Here is a 24,637-nt window from a genome sequence, read left to right on the forward strand (position 1 = left end):
TAATATATGAATAAAATTGATTTTTTGTTTTAATCATTAATAATGATAATTGGGTGTAAGAAAACGACGTTTTTGGAAAAAGTAAATAACGCGTGCACCCTACGATCGGTCAATACGACGTTTTAGTAAAAAGTCTTAGAATATATAATTTTTCGTGCGGAATTTAAAATTTTTAATTAATTTTGGGAATTTTGTTCGGAAATTTAATTTTTGGTAATTTTTTTTTGGAAAATCACGTTTAGTTCACTAAATTGTAGGTAACTTTTGATATAATATCGAAATAATCTCTATATTTTCGTCAGAAAGCTACAATATTTTGAATATTTTGTTGGCGAAAATGTTTTTTTTTTTTTTTTGGAAAATTACCTGAAAAATACAAAATTTTTAGATAATTGAATAAATTTTTATGTATATTTATTGATATATTTTTCAAATATTTTATTTTTATTTCTTAATCTAAACACATTATTCGTGGTACTTTTGTAGCGGCTGCTTAATCTCTCATCGGAGATTATAATTTTGGAATTAATAGTTCAAATTTTCATTTTTCACTATAGCGTGAGAGGTTCAAGGCAACTATTTCGCGAAAATTGTTGAATTTTTTGGCCCTATAGTGCGGCTTTTGAAATTTCTTGGAAGCTTTTCAGTACGTTTGTTGAACAGATTAGAAATTTGGTATAACTTTTCGAAAGTTTTGAGCTTTTGCTTTGATTTGTGGCTCCTTCGTATATTGTGCGAAGTAGGATTTGGTTTTTGGCTAATTTTCAGAGCAAATTGAGCTTGTTGTGTTTGTTCCGTAGTAGTAGAGTTATTGTAAATTACTTTCAAAATGTCTTGACTCCAATCGATGTGTTTATTAGAGCTTCAAGACTTTAAAATCCCAAATCAATGGATTAGAAAACTTGTTTGAAGGAGTACAGCAAAAGCTCGAAAAAGCTGTGATTTCATGATGACGTCTGTAGAGACATCTACAGAAGAAATAGATGAAATCGATCAGAGGTATAATGCATCATTTCAACTCTATCTGAGACGCCAGGCTTCGATTAATAGGAAGTTAGATCAATTTAAAAGGACTCGTTCTACTTCTGTTAATTCAAGTGTTAGTGTTTCAGTAGCGTCGTTATTAGAAACCCCGGGTGGAACCCTAGGAAAATCACCTAATCCAATTCTGCCGAAAACGTCGGTTGAAACGCTTCACTCGAAAACCCTTCTCAGATTCAGATTTTGTGGGGAAGAGTTGTGCTAGTTTTCCTTTTTGAAAGTTTTATTCGATATTCCTGTTCTCTATAGTGAGACTAGCTCAGGATTAAAGACGACCCAACGCGGTATCAATGGATGTTTAGCTTCGATGGCCACTTAAGAGGTCAAAACGGAAAATTGGCATCCAATTATTGTGTTTTTGTCTCTCCAATGACTGCCAAAAATAACTCAGACTCTTTGTGAGCAGAGTGTGAAAGATAAATCCTATCTTTCATCTTCTTCCCCCTCGCGCTTTGAAAAGTTCTAATTGGGTTATTTGTAAAGTTATGAAACGTCACCATCTTTTTATAAATTGTCTTCGTAACGAACATGAAGTAAAAAATGCGATAGCAAATGTCGTTGTTCTAAGTACAATAAGGCGCATCAAATATTGTTGCACCGTGATGATATTACATTGGGTAATTCGAATGTTCCTCAAAATTCGAGTTCCAGTCTATCTAGTTCGGGAAATTGTGCAGCTTCGACTGGATGTGTATCCCGTCAAGTGTTCCACACCGCACAGAACAAATCTGTACTTTTACGTACGGCGATGGTGCACGCAGAAAAATATATGTTAGAAATATATTTGGATCCAAACATATATTTGTTTGGGACTGGTTGCAACATTTTGTAACATAACTCAATTTTATTTGTTGGGTACCAACATATTTTATATGTTAGAACATATTTTTTTATGTGTGCAGAGGGGGTTTTGTCAAAGAACTAAACAACAGAGCTCTCGATTACTTTTTAGTTGGTGTTATAGGTGACTTACAAAGAAGACGGGAGGGTGAGAGGTCTGTTTTTGCGTTGATGATGTGTTGGCTTGGTTGGCCGCACAACAAAGCTCTCTTCCAAATATAACTGTAAATAGAAGTTGTATGTATTCATGAACATTAGTAATAAGTAATGTCTTAGCAACAACTAGAAAATACACACCGCACAACAACAACAAAGAAAAAACTTTTTGCATGTTTTTTCGTTGTTGTTGTTGTGCGGTGTGAATTTTCTAGTTGTTGCTGAGACGTTACTTCTTACTAATGTTCATGCATACATACATACATGCGTTTTTCGCATAAACACCGACATATTTACAGAGGAGTCAATTTTTTGTGTGTTGTTGTTGTAACGATTTCTTTCCCAAGTAGGCATTTTTGGGTGCATGGACAATAGAAAAGAAATAAACGTCTCAGCAACAGTTTCCATCCCTTTCGCCGCGCACACACCGCACATAGTTACAGCAGCGATCGGCAGTGTTTGCTTGATGAGAGCAAAAGAGCGTAAAATTTGCGCGTGTCTCAAGTTGTTTGGATGTTTTTTTGTTGCTGTGATGACTGATGCATTCTGGTTGTGTTCTTTTTTTATTCTTTTTAGTTGTTTTGTGCCTTTGCGTCGTATCAGAAGTGTTTTAATAAATGTTGATACCAACTGTTTTGGGGGAAGACAAATTATTTGTCGAAGCAACAGAGCCTTTAAATCTACAAAGCTTTATAAAAGCAGCCACGTTGGAATTTAAAATTTATGCCCCATGAAATATAACAGCCTTAGTTTTTGGTGTAACTATAAAAGAAGACCAGTTTGAAAAAGTTATTCATCAATATATATCAACACCAACTTTTCATATTGAGTTGCAATTTGGAGGTAAGTATACTGCATTTACAGCCTGTTTCTGTATGTCGAAACAAAAACACTTTCGTTTCAAAATAAAGAAACAGACTGTTAATATTTTTTCCTTTTTTTAAATAAGGTATGTACATAATTAATTTTCATTTAGACTCCGTTCGATCAGTGGCATCAGCATCGACAGTTAGTGGTACTTTATCGGAGTGTGAATCTGTAGGTGGTTCTGAGGATTTTACTCCAAAAACAAATGTAATTTCAATATTAAAGACTGACATACAGTCCATAAAGTCAATTCCGGCTATCAACAAAATATGGAGAACTTTTATTGAAGAAAAACGCCTGCAAAATAAGGATAGGGTGAATATTTCGAAGGCCATTATTGACGAATGTCTAAAAGAAGACCCCAACAGATTGTAAGTATTTTACTTTATTGAAAAAATAGTGATGTTAATAAAAGGAAAAATAATAAATAAATAAAGATAATAACAAATATTAAGAATAATAGTAATAATAATAAATTAAAAAATTAATATAAAATAGAAATGTTATGAGAATTGACACAATATAAAGTATAAACTTATTAACAACATTTTGTTTTATTTTATAAATAACAAAAATATTTTATTTATAAAAATTAAAACATAATAAATTAATATTAGAAACATAATAATAATTTTAAGCATAATAAAAATTGTAATAATTAATATAATATTAATATCAGTAATAAACAATTGTTAAAAATAATAATATTAAAATAAAAATTCTAATTATAAAAAATATTTTAGAAAATAAAAAATTATGTCTCATTATTATTATTTTTTATTTTCATTATAAATAATAATGAACATATTAAAAATTGAATATAAAATACATTTACTTTATTAATTTTAGGATTATTTTTTATGTTAATAATAATCGTAATTTTATCTTAATAATTAATTTTTATCAATAGCGAAAATAAAAATTAATAATAATGAAACATATTTTTTTATTTTCTTTAATATTTTTATAATTAGAATTTTTATTTTAATATTATTATTTTTACAATTGTTTATTACTGATATTAATATTATATTAATTATTACAATTTTTATTATGCTTAAAATTATTATGTTTCTAATATTAATTTATTATGTTTTAATTTTTATAAATAATATATTGTTGTTATTGATAAAATAAAAATGTGTTAATAATTTAATATTAATTATTAATATCAATATTTTATTGATTTTCATCAGTTTCATAATTATTTTGTTTTTAATATTTGCAAAAGTTTTATATTTTTTTGCTTTTATTATTTGTTATTACTTCAATAATTATCGTTATTTATTTATTAAAAAATATCTTTCAGACTTAAACGTGAAGATTTTGAAGTTCTGGCCGAATCGATTGTCCACATTTTTTATACCGAATTAGCTTCTGCATACTTCCTCCCCTCTGAGAAAGGCTGTATTGCTAGAGGAAAGTTGTGGAGTGCGTACAATAACAAAAGGACATCTTTACGTTCTGATGGAATAATAAGTCGAAGATCTCGCAAGGACCTTAAGCGTAAAGCAAATGAGTCTCTCCCATGTAAGATATTGGTTTATAGCCTACACCACTATGTGGTAAAGGATGTTAGTAATGGTTTGTAGTCGTAAATTCACCAATATAGAATCATTTAGATCCCATTTGAGAAAACATTTATGTGTTGAACTTAGAGAAAGATCAGATGAACATCAGCCTGTAGTTAGTCAAGAACTAGATATTCATCATATTTCAAACGAATATTTACAACAATATTCAGAGCCTGTGGCTAATGAAGATTTTGAATCTAGCACTTTATTGTCTCTAAAAATAGAACAGATTCGAATGGAATTGCTGAAAGTATTTATTAAAATATACAGTCATAAGACAATTTCACGGAATTCAGCAATAACAAATACTAAACAAATAGTGCTGTTTTACTAAAAATACCTTTTTATCTGCAGTTACTGCTTTCAAAATGGGACGACAATGAAAAGAAAAAGGAATTAATTTTATCTGTGTGTAATTTAATACAAGCAAGCCAATTAAATTCAGAATACAAAATTATATCAGAACTAAAACGTAGTAAATTATTTTTCGATATTGAATATCATAATATACAAGATGAAATTAATGAATGTATGGACTTGGATAATTCAGTTGTTTTAAAAAAAATTAATAATACTGTAGGGATATTTCCTTTAAAAATATTTTTTGGCGTTCTTTTCAATTCTACGCCTTTTCTTCGCGACATTATTTTATATTACCAAAATTTGTTGACAGACCAAAATAATGGCACCATAAAAAACTATGTTCAAAGTAATCACTGGAAGAAAATAATATCTAAATATCCAAAATCGAAAGAAATATTTTATTTGCCTTTATTTATTTTCAGTGATGACTTTGAACCGAATAATGCTCTAGCTTCGCACGCTGGCATCCAAAAAATTTGTGTTGTGTATGTAAAAGTCGCGTGTATGCCAGACCATATGTCTTCGAAATAACAAAATATTTATACAGGAATGCTTCTCTTTAGTGAAGACAGGAAACAATTTGGAAATTCCCGTGTATTCACACCATTCATAAAATGTCTGAACATCCTAGAGAGTGAGGGAATAATTTTAGATTCAGAAATAGAAGGATATAAGGTCGTAAAAATTGTTTCTGTTTTGGTTCTAGGCGATAATTTGGGGTTGAATACTGTTCTCGGATTTTCAGAAAGTTTTCAAAGCAATTTTTTTTGTAGATTTTGCAAAATGAAACGTTGCGATACGCAGACATCTTGTGAAGAAAAATCAAGTTTGTTGCGAAATGTCATTAATTATGCTGATAATGACATCAGACGCTAGACAGACAGGCATAAAAGAAACATGCGTTTGGAATAAATTAGAACATTTTAATGTACTTAACAACTTTGCCATTGATGTTATGCATGATTTGCTGGAGAGTGTTTGCCATTACGATTTGATATTCATTTTAAATTCATTTATTACAAAATATAAGTTTTTTACTTTAGAACAGTTAAATTATCGCATTTTGGTATTTAATTATGGTCCTAACTGTAAGAATAAGCCACCCATTTTAAATAGTGATGCTCTTCTGAAATTTAAGTTTAAAATGTCTGCATCTGAAATGAAAACATTTTCTTCTAATCTATCTTTAATAATAGGCGACTTAGTCCCAGATTGCGAAGAATGGCACTTGTATAATGCATCATTTCAACTCTATCTGAGACGCCAGGCTTCGATTAATAGGAAGTTAGATCAATTTAAAAGGACTCGTTCTACTTCTGTTAATTCAAGTGTTAGTGTTTCAGTAGCGTCGTTATTAGAAACCCCGGGTGGAACCCTAGGAAAATCACCTAATCCAATTCTGCCGAAAACGTCGGTTGAAACGCGAAACCAATTGAATGTTTCGAATGAGGCTTCACTCGAAAACCCTTCTCAGATTCAGATTTTGTGGGGAAGAGTTGTGCTAGTTTTCCTTTTTGAAAGTTTTATTCGATATTCCTGTTCTCTATAGTGAGACTAGCTCAGGATTAAAGACGACCCAACGCGGTATAAATGGATGTTTAGCTTCGATGGCCACTTAAGAGGTCAAAACGGAAAATTGGCATCCAATTATTGTGTTTTTGTCTCTCCAATGACTGCCAAAAATAACTCAGACTCTTTGTGAGCAGAGTGTGAAAGATAAATCCTATCTTTCATCTTCTTCCCCCCCGCGCTTTGAAAAGTTCTAATTGGATTATTTGTAAAGTTATGAAACGTCACCATCTTTTTATAAATTGTCTTCGTAACGAACATGAAGTAAAAAATGCGATAGCAAATGTCGTTGTTCTAAGTACAATAAGGCGCATCAAATATTGTTGCACCGTGATGATATTACATTGGGTAATTCGAATGTTCCTCAAAATTCGAGTTCCAGTCTATCTAGTTCGGGAAATTGTGCAGCTTCGACTGGATGTGTATCCCGTGAAGTGTTCCACACCGCACAGAACAAATCTGTACTTTTACGTATGGCGATGGTGCACGCAGAAAAATATATGTTAGAAATATATTTGGATCCAAACATATATTTGTTTGGGACTGGTTACAACATTTTGTAACATAACTCAATTTTATTTGTTGGGTACCAACATATTTTATATGTTAGAACATATTTTTTTATGGGTGCAGAGAGGATTTTTGTCAAAGAACTAAACAACAGAGCTCTCGATTACTTTTTAGTTGGTGTTATAGGTGACTTACAAAGAAGACGGGAGGGTGAGAAGTCTGTTTTTGCGTTGATGATGTGTTGGCTTGGTTGGCCGCACAACAAAGCAGAAACGAAACATTTTTTGCTCTCTTCCAAATATAACTGTAAATAGAAGTTGTATGTATGCATGAACATTAGTAATGGATAGTATACTTCATAAGCTTTCCGTAGGTACCCATATTGTGCCGGCAGTTAGCAATCCTTAACGTGAGAACATCGTGAAATAGAGCTCCGTACTACACAAGTCGAAATTAATAAAAAAAACTGGCAAATATTATCGATTGTCTTTTCAAAAATATATCTTCATATGTTTTAAAAACTATTTTTTTCGGGTAACATCGAGAATGCCTAGTAAAAGTAGAAGAAGTGTGAAAAACAATCAAATATTTTGTGGACAATGCAATCTTGTTGTAAATGAAGAAGAAGAATCAATTGAGTGCGACAAATGTAAAAAAAATTCTTCACGTTGTGTGCACTAAGCTGAACAAAAGAGAATATCAACATCTCTTAAAAAATGAATGTGAAGACTTTGTGTGTTACCTTTGTAGTGAGAGTAGTGGAAGCCTTCAAACTGAGCTGAACTTAATAAAAAGAGAGCTAAAGAAACTGGATCAATTAACAGCAATGCATGAAACTAAAAATTTCATGTCAAAGCAATATGACGAAATACTTAAAGGAGTTGATGAAAATAAAAGAAAATTAGAAATAATTGAAAAAGAAAACAAACATTTAAGAGAAGAAGTTAAAGTCTTGAGAAGTTCTATTAAATACATTAATAATGAGAGAGTAAAAAAATGATTGCATTATATCTGGTGTTGTAAAAACTGATAATGCTACGGCAATGTGTTGACATAACCGAAGAAAATATTGAAGATGTATTCTTTATGAGAAAGAAACAATCGAAGAATACTGCTCAATCGATTGTTGTTAAAACGAAATCAAAAGAAACGAAAAGCAAAATCATGTCGATGAAAAAGAATTTAAAGGAAAATGAAGAAACAAAAAATGTGTATGTTAATGATTTTCTAAGCTGTGAGACTATGATTTTATTCAATTATGCCAAATCATTAAAGAACGTTGGTTTTCGCTCGGTTTATGCTGCTGGTGGGAAAGTGTTTGCAAAACGAAGCGAATTATCGAAGCCCAGAGTAATCCGTAATGAGGATGATGTCAATAAATTACTGCTTGAAGCAACAACTTATAAAACCACCCGAGAAAGATGCCAACATGAAGCTATTGATGAAGAAGAGACATATCTATCATCGTAAATTTTATAAACATTCTTTTTTAATAAGTGTTATCAACTTTGAATAAAATCCATTTTTCTTTTTTTTTATGTCAAATAATTACTTTAGTGAATTTGCATTATTTAAAAAACATTTACAAATTCTGAATAATATACCTTTCAATGTAATGTCAATAAATATGAAAAGCTTATCTTCCATTAATAAATTTAATAGGTTCAGGACATTGCTATCGAGTTTGTCAAAGTTGCCTTGTGTTGTTTCTGTGCAGGAATCTGGTTTAAGAGCGAAGTTTCTCAGCTGGTTACAGAGCGGTGCACTGTTGTAGAGCTGATGGGTTTGGAGGAACTTCTGTATATGTTAGGAATGACATAAAGTTTGATATTGTTTTGTGCGAAAGTCGTAATTTTAGAGATTTGGTTCAAATCAGTTTGGCCGAAGTTAAATGGCTTGGTAAACCTGTAAGGCTTGTTTCATTTTATAGATCCCAAAAATGCCCAACCAATTTATTTCTTTCCTTTGTAGACGAAACGTTAAACAAATTTGGGATATATCCATGTATGTTTGTTGGAGATGCTAACATAGATATGTTAGACGATGGCACCAAAAAAAGTTGTTATTCTTTATTAATATTTTGAAGGTATTTCCGATATAGTCTCTGTAGAGTGTGAATTGACTGACCATAACATCGTTTACTTTTGTGTAGGTAATTCCATTGTGGATCATGCCAGCAATAATAAAACTTACTCTTTTATTAATCAAGATAATTTGATACGATGCACTGAACGAGATTTACCTATGTTTTGTATTACTGGAAATCCATCGGTTGATATGGCCAACTTAATAACCAAAATTCAGAAATGTTTGGAAGAATCTACAACTATTAGAACCTGAGAAAAATAATAGAATTTAAGGAAAATTTATTAAAATCCAGACGTAAAAATAAAGGTGGTTATTTAATAGAAAAACAGCTTAAGTCTATGAGTAAAATTATAAAGAGATCTTGCAGAGAATCAAGAAGTAATTACTACAGTTATAACCTTGAAAGCCTACGTAGCGAACCAGCCAAATGCTGGAAGTTTTTAAACAAAAATCTTGGCAGGTCAAAAGACGGTCCTTCGTCATTAACATCAGACGAGATGACGGTACCATGATTTCGGATGATTTTGAAAAAGTCAATACTTTTAACCAATATTTTTTGGATTCTGTGGAAGAATTGAGAACACGCATTGTGATGGTAGTGATTACTGGAACTCAATGAGAACTGTAAATTGGATGAATATACATATTAACTTCAATTATACAACCATACATGAAGTGAAACATGTAATTCTTCAGTTATCAAAGAAAATTAGTTCAGGTTACGATAATGTTTAAAAAAAAAAAAAACTGTTTCGCTATGCTGTCACTTAGGTTAGAGAGGTATATTCTGTAAAATATCTAGGCCTATATTTGCAAAGTAATTTATCATGGGATTACCATATTCAACATGTGCAGAAGAAAGTGTCAGGAGCTTTGGGTCTTTTGTATAAGTTTAAAAATAAGTTTAATTATGAAACAAAGTTATTGATTTACCAATCATTGATACATAGTCATCTAAACTATTTAACATTATTATATGGTTTCCGAAAAAGTGTTGAATTTAATTCGCTAAGGCTTTAAAATAAGGCTTTAAAAATTGTGACTAATCTTCCAAGTTTATACCCAACTAGTTAACTGTACAAACAGGTGTTTCCTTCTGTTATGCCGCTATGTTGTATTTTCAAATTGCGGTTATTATTGTATTTTTAAATTTTTGGTGAATCAAAACGTTTTTAACACAAGAAACAACACAAATCTGAGGGTAGATCGGTGTAGAATTGAACTAACTAAACAAAAAAGAATCGTATATAGGATGTATAGAGTTCAATAAACTACCTAATGAACTGAAGAACCTTCGGAGAATATCATTATTTAAAAGCGAAATTAAAAAAATATATTTATAATGAAATGGATAATATTTTTATTTAACTTCTATGACAAATTATCAATATTGTATTATTTCACTTTAAGTACAACTTTTGTACAAATTTGCCAAGTTTAAGCCTCTATAATGTACTTATAATATATCTATTAAGAATAAATTTAAGTACTGAATTGTATAAAGTTTTAAATAAATAAAAAAAATTGTCCTGGAAGGCATATTGGCCAATGGAGTTATCCTGTTCCAAGGATACCTCCAGAAATAACCATATACCTCGGAATTGGCCGGAACTTTCTATAATTTTCTTAACGCCAATGGATAGTAGACTTCATAAGCTTTCCGTAGGTACCCATATTGTACCGGCACAGTTTGGTGTAATTTTGTCCTGGCACATAGTATTGTGCTACGAGTTAATGGGTGTATGTAGCCTTACAATCTTTGGAATATAATATATAATATATAATTATGATTATATAATACATTTTGTTAGCGTTTTTATACGATAAGTATTTGAAAATATATTAAGGAAAAAACAATTTTTATGCAGCTCAGTTAACGCTCACATAGCTATGTTATTTTCTCTGTCAAAATTGTGACTCTAGTTAAATTCGGAATTTATCGTAACGGACCTCACAAATTGCAGATTTCTAAAATTCCACATATTACAAAAGTTATACATTTTTAGCGAGTAACGAGTAAGGGAAAAATTGTGCTAAGTGAGCGCAACTCAGCACAATTTACCGCATCATGATATTTGAATTTTTACAAAAATTACAGAAATTTTTCGTTATATATGTATTTTTTCCAATTTTAACGAGTAACGAGTAGAGATACAAATTTTCAATGTATGGACGAAAAATTGTGCTAGGTGAGCATAATTTACTGCATCTCGATATTTGAATTTTTACAACAATTACAGCAATTTTTCGTTATATATGTATTTTTTTCCAATTTTAGCTAGTAACGAGTGGAAATACAAATTTTCAATGTATGGACGAAAAATTGTGCTAGGCACAACTTTTAGTTTTTCGATATCTTGTTTCTAAATATGCGATTTTGATTTTTCAATTTAAACGAGTAGAGACACAAATTTTCAATGTTTGGACGTGCTAGGTGAGCACAATTCGGCACAACTTGCAAATTTCAAAAATTTTACATATTACAAAAGTTATAAATTTTTTTAATTTTTAGCGAGTAACGAGTAAAGTTGGAAATTCGTTATGTATGGACGAAAATTGTGCTAAGTGAGCACAACTCAGCACAATTTACCCCATCTCGATATTTGATTTTTTACAAAAATTAGAGGAATTTTTCGTTATATATGTATTTTTTTCTAATTTTAACTACTAACAAGTGGAAATACAAATTTTCAATGTATGGACGAAAAATTGTGCTAGGTTAGCACAAATCAGCACAACTTTTAGTTTTTCGATATCTTGTTTCTAAATATGCGACTTTGATTTTTACGATTTTAACGAGTAACGAGTAGAGATACAAATTTTCAATGTATGGACGAAAAATTGTGCTAGGTTAGCACAATTTACTGCATCTCGATAATTGAATTTTTACAAAAATTAGAGGAATTTTTCGATATATATGTATTTTTTCGGATTTCAACTAGTAACGAGTGGAAATACAAATTTTCAATGTATGGACGAAAAATTGTGCTAGGTTAGCACAAATCAGCACAACTTTTAGTTTTTCGATATCTTCCTTCTAAATATGCGATTTTGATTTTTACGAATTTAAAGAGTAACGAGTAGAGATACAAATCTTCAATGTATGGACGAAAAATTGTGCTAGGCTAGGTGAAATTCCACATATTACAAATGTTATACATATTTTTAATTTTTAGCGAGTAACGAGTATTATGTATGGACGAAAATTGTGCTAAGTGAGAACAACTCAGCACAATTCACCGCATCACGATATTTGAATTATTACAAAAATTACAGCAATTTTTCGTTATATATGTATTTTTTCCAATTTAAACTAGTAACGAGTGGAAATAGAAATTTTCAATGTATGGACGAAAAATTGTGCTAGGTTAGCACAAATCAGCACAACTTTTAGTTTTTCGATATCTTGTTTCTAAATATGCGACTTTGATTTTTACGATTTTAACGAGTAATGAGTAGAGGTACAAATTTTCAATGTATGGACGAAAAATTGTGCTAGGTTAACACAATTTACTGCATCTCGATAATTGAATTTTTACAAAAATTAGAGGAATTGTTCGATATATATGTATTTTTTCGAATTTCAACTAGTAACGAGTGGAAATACAAATTTTCAATGTATGGACGAAAAATTGTGCTAGGTTAGCACAAATCAGCACAACTTTTAGTTTTTCGATATCTTCCTTCTAAATATGCGATTTTGATCTTTACGAATTTAAAGAGTAACGAGTAGAGATACAAATCTTCAATGTATGGACGAAAAATTGTGCTAGGTGAGCACAATTCAGCACAAGTTGCAGATTTCAAAAATTCCACATATTACAAATGTTATACATATTTTTAATTTTTAGCGAGTAACGAGTATTATGTATGGACGAAAACTGTGCTAAATGAGCACAACTCAGCACAATTTACCGCATCACAATATTTGAATTTTTACAAAAATTACAGCAATTTTTCGTTATATATGTATTTTTCCAATTTTAACTAGTAACGAGTGGAAATACAAATTTTCAATGTATGGACGAAAAATTGTGCTGGTTAGCACAACTTTTAGTTTTTTGATATCTTGTTTCTAAATATGCGATTTTGATTTTTACGAATTTAACGAGTAACGAGTGGAAATACAAAACTTTCAATGTATGGACGAAAAATTGTGTTAGGTTAGCACAAATCAGCACATCTTTTAGTTTTTCGATATCTTCTTTCTAAATATGCGATTTTGATTTTTCAATTTAAACGAGTAGAGATACAAATTTTCAATGTATGGACGAAAAATTGTGCTAGGTGAGCACAACTCTTCAAAAATTCCACATATTACAAAAATTCCACATACTACAAAAGTTATAATTTTTTTAATTTTAAGCGAGTAACGAGTAAAGGTGGAAATTCGTTATGTATGGACGCAAATTGTGCTAAGTGAGCACAACTCAGCATAATTTACCCCATCTCAGTATTTGTTTTTTTTTTTTTTCAAAAATTAGAGGAATATTTTTTCTAATTTTAACTAGTAACGAGTAGAGATACAAATTTTCAATGTATGGACGAAAAATTGTGCTAGGTGAGCACAATTCAGCACAACTCTTCAAAAATTCGACATATTACAAAAATTCCACATACTACAAAAGTTATAATTTTTTTTAATTTTGGCGAGTAACGAGTAAAGGTGGAAATTCGTTATGTATGGACGAAAATTATGCTAAGTGAGCACAACTCAGCACAATTTACCCCATTTCGATATTTGGTTTTTTACAAAAATTAGAAGCATTTTTCGTTATATATGTATTTTTTTTTCCAATTTTAACTAATAACGAGTGGAAATACAAATTTTCAATGTATAGAGGAAAAATTGTGCTAGGTTAGCACAAATCAGCACAACTTTCGGTTGGGAGGGTACAATGGATGCAAAACATCTGGACGTTCTAATAATTTAAACTAGCCACAATGGAAACCCTCTATCAATTATATTTACTTCAATAAAACTGGAGCACGTACTTTGAAATAATATTACGTAGTTGAAGGATTGACCTGAAGCTTAGAACCCACCCCATTACGGCGAGTAGTAAGGCCGAAATCCAACGTGCTCCTGCTTCGTTAAAATGTCATTTAGTCCATCACCTTCCAATATGATAGTAATATGCTACAGCGCGGGGGTGCTCAACTTATGTGTCGAGAAGTAATAATTAGTAATAAATAAAATGCAGTGATCCCAGTTTTGAACTTTATTCCATGAACAATGACTTCAACTGACTTATAGCTAGAACTTTTTTCATATCAATGGTCAAAATGCTTAGCTTGCATTTTTGTTGTTCATTGTCACATACTTTATTAAATATTTTGCGAGTAGTAGAATGGAACCAATTAATACAATAAGTCTTATTATGTGCGATAGTATATTATTATGGGTTATCTTTTGTTTTGATTTTGCTAGTTCTTTTCTGATCTCCACATTTTTAATATTTATAAAATTTAAAGTTAATGCCTCGGTATGATTGTCACTTTCGATTCGTTTTAAGTATCCGGGACTTAAATTTGAGTACTGAAACGTGGTCAAAATAATGTCATTTTCAAAAATTAAGGAAGCTATTTTGATTTCTCTACACTCGTCCGTTGACCTAACTAAATCATTCTCCTTGTCCGTCAACATATTTCTTGTTATTATGCCTAATCTGCTCGTCAGAATGACGTCCTCTATGGTATCAATGAAATGTAATAAAGAGTTTATATCATTATGAATCTAAAATACGATTTTCATATAATGGAAGTTATCTTTTATCTGAGTATTGACGATAAGATTGTTTATATTACTCTTAATATATCTCTGTTGATTTTCTATATTCTGCTTTAGGTTTTCTATTTGAGATTGTAGTCCTTTATTGATACTAACTTGTTTATTGTTTTCGTCAATTAAATTTGAAGTGTCCGAATTCAAGGATCTTAAGGATTCCATTATTTGTTGCCCATCTTCTTCGTCCATTGTTCCCGAAATAATTTTTAATGTACTTCCCATAATGTTTATTTGTACTCTTTTTCCCTTTTCTTAGGTAATATCGATTTCAATTTGATGTCCAATTCTTTAAAAGTCCTTGACAATGTTTTATAAATATTATCGTTTATGGAATCACTTGGCAAAGTTTTATACAATAAATTAATATTTTCCTCAACTGTAAGTTTAGCTACTACTAATTCGTATTAGCTTCTTTTCTCCAACTTTGATGGGGCAAATATCCTTCATTTTTGTCAAAATCTTTTGAAATCTTTTCCTCTTCTTTACATGTGTTTTGATATATATATGATTGGAGTTTTCGTCTTTTAAATGATTATCGTCAACCTTAGTTCCTACTATCTTCCTAAATTTAAGATAATTTTTTCCTCCTCGTGTCTCCTTGATATAATTAATGCCATCCTCGATGGGTATGTCATTCGTTCTATTTTCATTTAATTTTGTGATTTTAAGTTATTTCTTCTTTGCGAGTTTTTCGTGTATTTCATTATATTCCTTCTCATTTATTTTACCATTCACAAAATCAATAGGTTTCATATTGGTAGTGCTATGTATAGTTTCGTTATAATAACCATTAATTAGAATCATTAGTTCTTCAATTGGAATATGTCTCATAGTATGTTTTAAGATCCTTAGATGTTCATTTATGGTATTATGGAGTCTTTCAACATCACTGTTACTGTTATGATTTAAGCTTGATGTAAGATTGAGTTCAACATTTTTGTCCTTCAAAAATTTATTCATTCCCTTTGATTTCATACCCAGTTCATTATCAGTTATAATCTTTTTTATATGTCCGTACGTACTGATGTATCTCAAAATAGCCTTCCTGAATTCGGCGTCTGATCTGTTCTCTATTTTAGTAATAAGGGCAATCTTCGTGAACTTATCTATCATTGTGATAAAAAGGGATTTATTGATAGAGTAAAATACATCCATATAAATTATTTCATTGGGCACTTTTGGAGTTTCTGAAATCATGTATGGTATTGACTGAGGCTTTCTTTCATATTTAGCTAAATTGCAAATCTCGCAATTATTTATGAATTCAGTTATTTTTTCTTTTAAATTTGGATAGTAAAGGGTGATTTTTTTGAGGTTAGGATTTTCATGCATTAGTATTTGACAGATCACGTGGGATTTCAGACATGGTGTCAAAGAGAAAGATGCTCAGTATGCTTTGACATTTCACCATGAATAGACTTACTAACGAGCAACGCTTGCAAATCATTGAATTTTATTACCAAAATCAGTGTTCGGTTCGAAATGTGTTTCGCGCTTTACGTCCGATTTATGGTCTACATAATCGACCAAGTGAGCAAACAATTGATGCGATTGTGACCAAGTTTCGCACTCAGTTTACTTTATTGGACATTAAACCAACCACACGAATGCGTACAGTGCGTACAGAAGAGAATATTGCGTCTGTTTCTGAGAGTGTTGCTGAAGACCGTGAAATGTCGATTCGTCGCCGTTCGCAGCAATTGGGTTTGTGTTATTCGACCACATGGAAGATTTTACGCAAAGATCTTGGTGTAAAACCGCATAAAATACAGCTCGTGCAAGAACTGAAGCCGAACGATCTGCCACAACGTCGAATTTTCAGTGAATGGGCCCTAGAAAAGTTGGCAGAAAATCCGCTTTTTTATCGACAAATTTTGTTCAGCGATGAGGCTCATTTCTGGTTGAATGGCTACGTAAATAAGCAAAATTGCCGCATTTGGAGTGAAGAGCAACCAGAAGCCGTTCAAGAACTGCCCATGGATCCCGAAAAATGCACTGTTTGGTGTGGTTTGTACGCTGGTGGAATCATTGGACCGTATTTTTTCAAAGATGCTGTTGGACGCAACGTTACGGTGAATGGCGATCGCTATCGTTCGATGCTAACAAACTTTTTGTTGCCAAAAATGGAAGAACTGAACTTGGTTGACATGTGGTTTCAACAAGATGGCGCTACATGCCACACAGCTCGCGATTCTATGGCCATTTTGAGGGAAAACTTCGGAGAACAATTCATCTCAAGAAATGGACCGGTAAGTTGGCCACCAAGATCATGCGATTTGACGCCTTTAGACTATTTTTTGTGGGTCTACGTCAAGTCTAAAGTCTACAGAAATAAGCCAGCAACTATTCCAGCTTTGGAAGACAACATTTCCGAAGAAATTCGGGCTATTCCGGCCGAAATGCTCGAAAAAGTTGCCCAAAATTGGACTTTCCGAATGGACCACCTAAGACGCAGCCGCGGTCAACATTTAAATGAAATTATCTTCAAAAAGTAAATGTCATGGACCAATCTAACGTTTCAAATAAAGAACCGATGAGATTTTGCAAATTTTATGCGTTTTTTTTTTTTAAAGTTATCAAGCTCTAAACAAATCACTCTTTAGTATGTGCTTTTTATTTGGGCAAAATTTTCGTCTATACCTCTATGATTATTTCTTGTATGTTCTGCCGATATTATATCATGTAAATTTTCCTCGTTTATCACGTCAATTAATTTATTTAAACATCTGGTTATTTTTAGTTCTTTATAAAATTCTCGGTGAACATTTTCGAAAATCTCAAATAATTCATCTGTCAAGTAAATAACGTTGTGTTTACCTTCATAAAAGTGATTTGAAATAATGGTTTTAACAAAATCGTTATCGAAGTCTTTGGCTTTAATAATCTTCCGGTTTGAATTGTGAATTTTTATTGTTTTTATAGAAGTTGATCCTGAACATATTCTTTCTATGATAATTTGGTTCTTAAGGAAATTGATGGGTCTTTTACTAAAACTTATTAATTTTTTTGACTCCTGTTCATCAATTTTATGGATTTCTATTCGACTTAAACAGTCGGCTACTTTGTTTAAGTAACCCTGTTTGTAATATATTTCATAATCATACTCGCTTATTTGCATCCTCCACCTCATTAGTTTAGAATTTGGTTCTTTTAAATTGTTCAACCAGAAAAGGGATTTGTGATCTGTAAACAATTTAATCTTCCTTCCGTAGACATAAGGTCTAAATTGTTTAAGGCACCACACAATTCCTAAGCATTCTTTCTCTATGGTCGAATAATTAATTTGTGCTCGTTTAGTGTTCTGGATATGTATGCTATGGGCTTGTCGTTCTAAGACAGAACTCCTCCTATAGCTACGTTACTAGCATCTGCCGTTATTTTAAATGGTATATTAAAATCTAGATATACAAGTATCGGGGCTTCAGTTAACTTCTTCCTCAATTCATTAGATGCGGCAATATACAGGGCTGTCACAGAAACCATGTCGGTTTTGCTTATTGTCGTTTTTGTAAACCAATGTTGGTTTCATTTGGTGTCATGAAACCAAGTTGGTTTTGTCAATTTCGAAAGTAAATAAAACCAATGTTCGAAACAGCTGTTGTTGCTTACATGTGTTGTTTGTTTATTTGTCATTTAAATATCAGTAAAAGGAAAGTAAATAAAAAAAAGGAATAAGTCGCTATAAATAAAGTAAGATGGCATCAGCAGTGGTAGTTTTTGTGTTGTTGGATGAAGAACGCTCAGAAAAGGTGACGAGAAAAGCTCTTAGAGATTTCAGCAACCCACTGGAGTTGCCGGAGATAGCGTAAGTAAATCTTTTAATCGTGAACTTACTCATAAAGCTGCTTTGCAGATTTGTATCTAATTATAGGTTGAACAAAGAAGCATTTCGTATGGTCCTTGGCACTATCGAAAGGCATTTGTCGCGTTCTAAAATACTTCCGATTTTGCAACTTGCTACTTCGTTGCGGTTTTTAGCGGAAGGATCTTATCAGAGATCAGTCGGTAACGATTCAAATATAAGTGTCGCAAGAAGCACCGTATCAACAATTTTAAGTGATGTTCTCAATGTTATGGAGCGATTCATTTGTAGTCAGTAGGTTCAATTGAAAATGGACAACAATGAAAAAAGAAGATCAAGAGACCATTTCTATAATAAATATAAAATTCCTTGTGTAATTGGTTGCATTGATGGGACACACGTAAAAATTATAAAGCCTAGCATTGGCGATCATTTATATTTCAATCGAAAGGGTTATTACAGTATGAATGCCATGATTGTAAGTGGAAATGAATTTTAGTTTTATATTTTATAATAAAAGTCGTACTTATTAATCCTCAGATTTGTGACGGTGAAATGAATATTCGAGCTGTGGATGCACGGTATCCCGGCTCCAATCATGACTCCTTTGTGTGGAATATAAGTACTGCCAAGCAAAATTTTATATGGAATTGAACCCTATTTGTTAACACCGCACAGAGATCCGCGCTATAACTCCAAAGAATATAAATTCAATATGGCTCATTCTTCAGCTCGAAATATCGTTGAGCGAACTATTGGAGTTTTAAAAAGCCGGTTTCGGTGCTTAATGAGTACATTGCATTATCAGCCAGAAAAAGTGGTGAAAATTATAAATGTCAGCTGCGCCGTACACAACATCTGCAGATTCTACAAATTGGAATGCAACGAAAATGATGTACCGTTACCATCCAACGATATAGAGGAGAACGTTGTGTTGCAATCATCAACTTCACAACAAAGTGAAGGTCAAAGAATTAGGGATGAAATAGCTAACACTTTATAGCTAAATAAGAAAGGGTGAAACTTTCATTAGATAAATTCAGTCTTTTATTCATTAGTTAACAAAAATAAAACATAAAAATTAAACATTAAATAACAAAATTAAAAGGTACATTCTATGTACATATGTCAAAACTAAACTAATATAGGCACTAAATTAATTTCTTTTTTGGTACAGGTTCTTTAGGTTTTCTTTGTTTTCTTGGAACTCTAACTTTTTCGTTTCCAGATCCAATTGTCTCTTCATTATTTTCAATTTTTCCTTTTTGCAATTTAAAATTCCTTCACTATACCGGACAAACTCTTTTTTTAAATCATTGACAGCCCTCGCGACTAACTCATTTCCTTTTTCAATAGCCCTATAAGTGCGCTTTAGACTGCTTGCGTTTTGTTGCTCTATTTTTACCATCTCCTTAACATTTGCATTTAACTCCAAATTGATTTCACTTTGGTCATCTAAAAATTTTTTTAAACGGTCGCTGGTATTTTCTTTTCTTAACCTTTTTGGAGCATTTGTGGGAACATCTGCAATCAATGGGTGTTTTGAAGATGTTGATGGCATTTCTTCTTCAACTGCAACCAATGGGCACTTTGAAGATGTTGAGGGCATTTCTTCTTCAACTGCAACCAATGGGCACTTTGAAGATGTTGAGGGCATTTCTTCCTCAACTGAAACATCAACATCTTCCGTGAGACCAAGTGAAATGCCGGACACACCTTCTACTAACTGCGCAATGCCACATAAACATGACACCAAATCATTTTTTCTTGTCGTTTTTAAAACCAATAGTGACAAAATTGGTTTCTATGACAGCCCTGATAATCTGGGTTTGTAATATTTATGCTGGAATCCTTTTTTTAAACATTGTGTCATTGGTTTGCTATATGAACGTAATTTTGTATGAATCTCCGGTGGTAACCGGTCATTCCTAAAAATGATTTTATATCTTTCTCTGTTTTAGGAATTGGTATGTTTTTTATTATTTCAACCTTCTTTTTGTTAGGAAAAACTCCTTTCTCATTTACGATATGACCAAGGAATTCTACCTCTTTTCTTAGAAATTCACATTTGTCTAATTGCACTTTAAGTCTTGCATTTCTCAATTTTAGCAATACTGATTTCAAATTTTTAATGTGTTTCTCTAAACCATTCGAGAAAATTATAATATCGTCCATGTACACCATACATTCTTTTTTCGATACATTCTCTCTAAGAATGTTATCAACCAATCGTTGAAAAGAGCACGGTGCATTTTTCAATTCGAATGGCATTCTATTAAATTCATGATGACCATTGTCGACTGAAAATGCAGTCTTAGGTCTATCTCTCTTTTCAACCTCTTTTTGATGGAATACGCTTTTAAGATCAATAATAGAAAAATAATTGGATTTTCCCTAATTTGTCTAGAATATCAGTTATATTCGGAATTGTGTAATTGTCATCCACCGTTTTTTCGTTTAATTTAATTTCCTATAATCAATATGAGTCTATATTTTTTTATTTCAGACGAAACCTTTTTTAAAGTTGTGTATTTCACTAACTTCCTGAATACGTAATAATTCATTCATTTCTACCAAAAGCTTCTTATCTGTTTTGTTACATATTTTAATTCTTTATTAATTTTTTTAATTTTACAATTCTTGTTGAATGGAAAACGTTATGGTTGGCTAAGGAATTCGTTGCACCTGTGTCTAATAAGAATTTACATTTTCCTATCATTATGTGGACCAGTTTGTTGAACTGTCCCGTTGAAAATTTTCCACCTTCATCGGAATTGGTCTGTCATTATCATTATCATTCCGATGTTGGTTTGGATTTTGATAAAATCTACTATTAGTATGATTATTTCGCTCTGGGCTCGAATTATGGTTATTAGTAAAATTTTTTCCTTGATTTTTGTTAAACTTTTTATTTGAAGTTTTATCTGGGGTTGGGTTGTAATAGGCATATTTGGTATCATATAGAATTTTCATAGCATCCTCGATATTTGCCGGATTCCAACAAATGATTATAGAACGCATTGGTTCTATAAGCTTATTTTTAAATATGTCTAATGCACTTCTTTTATTGGCGGTTATGATAGCATCATAACCTACCTGATTTTGATATAGGATGCGGCTCTTCATATTGAGCCGACTGAGAGTAGACGTAATATCATCATAAAAGTCTTTTGCGTTCGTTTTGAACTTAAGTGACCACATTTGATCGTAAAGTTGCTCTATTGATAATCGATCTCCAAAATTATTTGTTAGCACTGTATTTAGTGTTGTCCATGACGTCAAATGATTATTAATGTCACTAACGTCTTTGGCTTGACCAACTAGCTTTGACTTTATTATATCTAAAAATATACTCTTGGATACATCGTCATATGTGTCCAATATTGAAGTTACCCTATCCACAAGATCTATAAATGTATGTAGACTTTTAAAGCTGTCATTAAAAGATGGTAATTTGGACAAGTATTTTATGGGGTCGATTGTTACTCTATTTTGAGCCATGGTTCACAATATTTTTTTTGTTCAATTATTTTTTTTTTAATTACACAACTTTGTTTATTACCCTCTTTAAATAATAACTATATTTAAATAAAACTATATAACCTACTCCCAATAGATCCTTTCCTCGCTTCCTTCGGGGCAAGATTTCTATCACTCCTTCTGTGTTGATTACGAGCTTTGTTGTTGTCTGGGTGAGCGGTTATCTTTCTTGGGGTTGTATTGCGGGTTATGGTGTTGATGCTTCAATTATACCGTTTGGATAAAGCGATCACTTCTAAGTTCTTATGCAATTCTTTGTCAAATAAACTTCACGTTTATATTGATATCATAGGAATCGCTTTGTTTGAGTTCTTAAGTTCACGTTTATATTAATCATTAAGAAATCACTTCGTTGTCCGAATTCTATATTAAATGAAACTTCACGTTTACATCTGCTTTTCTAGAATCCGGTATATTTTCTTTGTTCTCATGTGATCCTTTTTTAATTAAACTTCACTTTTACATTCATTATTAAAGAGTCACTTCGTTATCCGAATTCATTATAAAATGAAATTCACGTTCACTTTTTTAGAATCCGGTATATTGTATTTGTTAAATTTTGTTTTCGGAATCAATTAATACCGATACTGATACCGATCCTACCGACTGCGCCAGTAATAATTCGTAATAAATAAAATGCAGTAATCCCGGTTTTGAAATTTATTCCATGAACAATGACTTAAGACTTACTTATAGCTAGAACTTATTTCATATCAATGGTCAAAATGCTTAGCTTGCATTTTGACTATTCTGGATTAGTCTTTAGTTTTGTTATCAATTTTATTCTTTGTTCTGCAACATTGTTGCAGATTGGAATTTCTTTATTTTGAATCTGCAACACTGTTTCAGATTTGGGTTTCTTAAAAAGTATTTGTCACAGTGGGTATTATAACTGTGGGTACTGTAACTTCGAGACCCCAGACGGAAAAAACTTTGTTGGAGCTTCGCGAGAAATTAAGAGGAGTTTTAGAAAATTCCTCCAGGAAAGTACTGGCTGAGTCTCTTCCTCGTTATCAGATCAGGATCTATCGTGGCATTTCATACCTGCTGGTGCCCCTCACATGGGAGGGTTATGGGAAGCTGGAATTAAGAGCTTCAAATTATATTTTCGGAAGCATGCATTTGATTTGATTTTTTACAAAAATTAGAGGTATTTTTCGCTATATATGTATTTTTTTCAATTTTAACTAGTAACGAATGGAAATACAAATTTTCAATATATGGACGAAAAATTGTGCTAGGTTGGAACAAATTAGCACAACTTTCAGTTTTTTGATATCTTGTTTCTAAATATGCGATTTTGATTTTTACGAATTTAACGAGTAACGAGTAGAGATACAAATTTTCAATGTATGGACGAAAAATTGTGTTAGGTGAGCACAATTCAGCACAACTTGCAGATTTCAAAAATTCCACATATTACAGAAGTTATACATTTTTAGATAGTAACGAGTAAGGGTGGAAACTCGTTATGTATGGACGAAAAGAAATTAAGATGAGTTTTAGAAAATTCCTCCAAGAAAGTACTGGCTGAGTCTCTTCCTCGTTATCAGATCAGGATCTATCGTGGCATTTCATACCTGCTGGTGCGCCTCACATGGGAGGGTTATGGGAAGCTGGAATTAAGAGCTTAAAATTATATTTTCGGAAGCATGCATTTGATTTGATTTTTTACAAAAATTAGAGGTATTTTTCGCTATATATGTATTTTTTTCAATTTTAACTAGTAACGAATGGAAATACAAATTTTCAATATATGGACGAAAAATTGTGCTAGGTTGGAACAAATCAGCACAACTTTTAGTTTTTTGATATCTTGTTTCTAAATATGCGATTTTGATTTTTACGAATTTAACGAGTAACGAGTAGAGATACAAATTGTCAATGTATGGACGAAAAATTGTGCTAGGTGAGCACAATTCAGCACAACTTTTCAAAAATTATACAAGTTATACATTTTTTAATTTTTAGCGTGTAACGAGTAAAGGTGGAATTTCGTTATGTATCGACGAATATTGTGCTAAGTGAGCACAACTCAGCACAATTCACCCCATCTCGATATTTGATTTTTTACAAAAATTAGAGGAATTTTTCGTTATATATGTATTTTTCCAATTTTAACTAGTAACGAATGGAAATACAAATTTTCAATGTATGGACGAAAAATTGTGCTAGGTTAGCACAAATCAGCACAACTTTTAGTTTTTCGATATCTTCTTTCTAAAAACGCGATTTTAATTTTACGATTTTAACGAGTAACGAGTAGAGATACAAATTTTCAATGTATGGACGAAAAATTGTGTTAGGTGAGCACAATTCAGCACAACATGCAGATTTCAAAAATTCCACATATTACAGAAGTTATACATTTTTAGATAGTAACGAGTAAGGGTGGAAATTCGTTATGTATGGACGAAAGGAAATTAAGAGGAGTTTTAGAAAATTCCTTCAAGAAAGTACTGGCTGAGTCTCTTCCTCGTTATCAGATCAGGATCTATC

The 24,637-nt window shown here is 31.7% G+C and overlaps 1 protein-coding gene and 1 long non-coding RNA gene across 10 annotated transcripts in view; one reads left to right on the top strand and one right to left on the bottom strand.

The window, feature by feature from the left end:
• The window catches only part of LOC101897704 (cullin-associated NEDD8-dissociated protein 1), a 173,440-nt gene that overhangs the window by 43,843 nt on the left and 104,960 nt on the right, over positions 1–24,637 (bottom strand). The window contains exon 7 of one of the 9 annotated variants that reach the window (XM_059130053.1): positions 9,163–9,256. The exons of 7 other annotated variants lie outside the window; for them this stretch is intronic. In XM_059130053.1, the coding sequence (XP_058986036.1) occupies positions 9,207–9,256 (50 nt within the window). In that variant the 3' untranslated portion in view covers positions 9,163–9,206. Of the gene's footprint in view, positions 1–9,162; positions 9,257–22,205; positions 23,219–24,637 lie in introns of all 9 variants that reach the window. One more of the 9 variants, XM_059130055.1, reaches the window with a different exon arrangement.
• Positions 2,642–4,346, top strand: LOC131806136 (uncharacterized). The gene is made up of 3 exons (XR_009343981.1): positions 2,642–2,880; positions 3,014–3,275; positions 4,214–4,346. It is a non-coding gene; the product is annotated as an uncharacterized LOC131806136 (long non-coding RNA).

Source organism: Musca domestica, unplaced genomic scaffold, assembly GCF_030504385.1.
Source record: "Musca domestica strain aabys unplaced genomic scaffold, Musca_domestica.polishedcontigs.V.1.1 11, whole genome shotgun sequence".
Taxonomy (NCBI): domain Eukaryota; kingdom Metazoa; phylum Arthropoda; class Insecta; order Diptera; family Muscidae; genus Musca; species Musca domestica.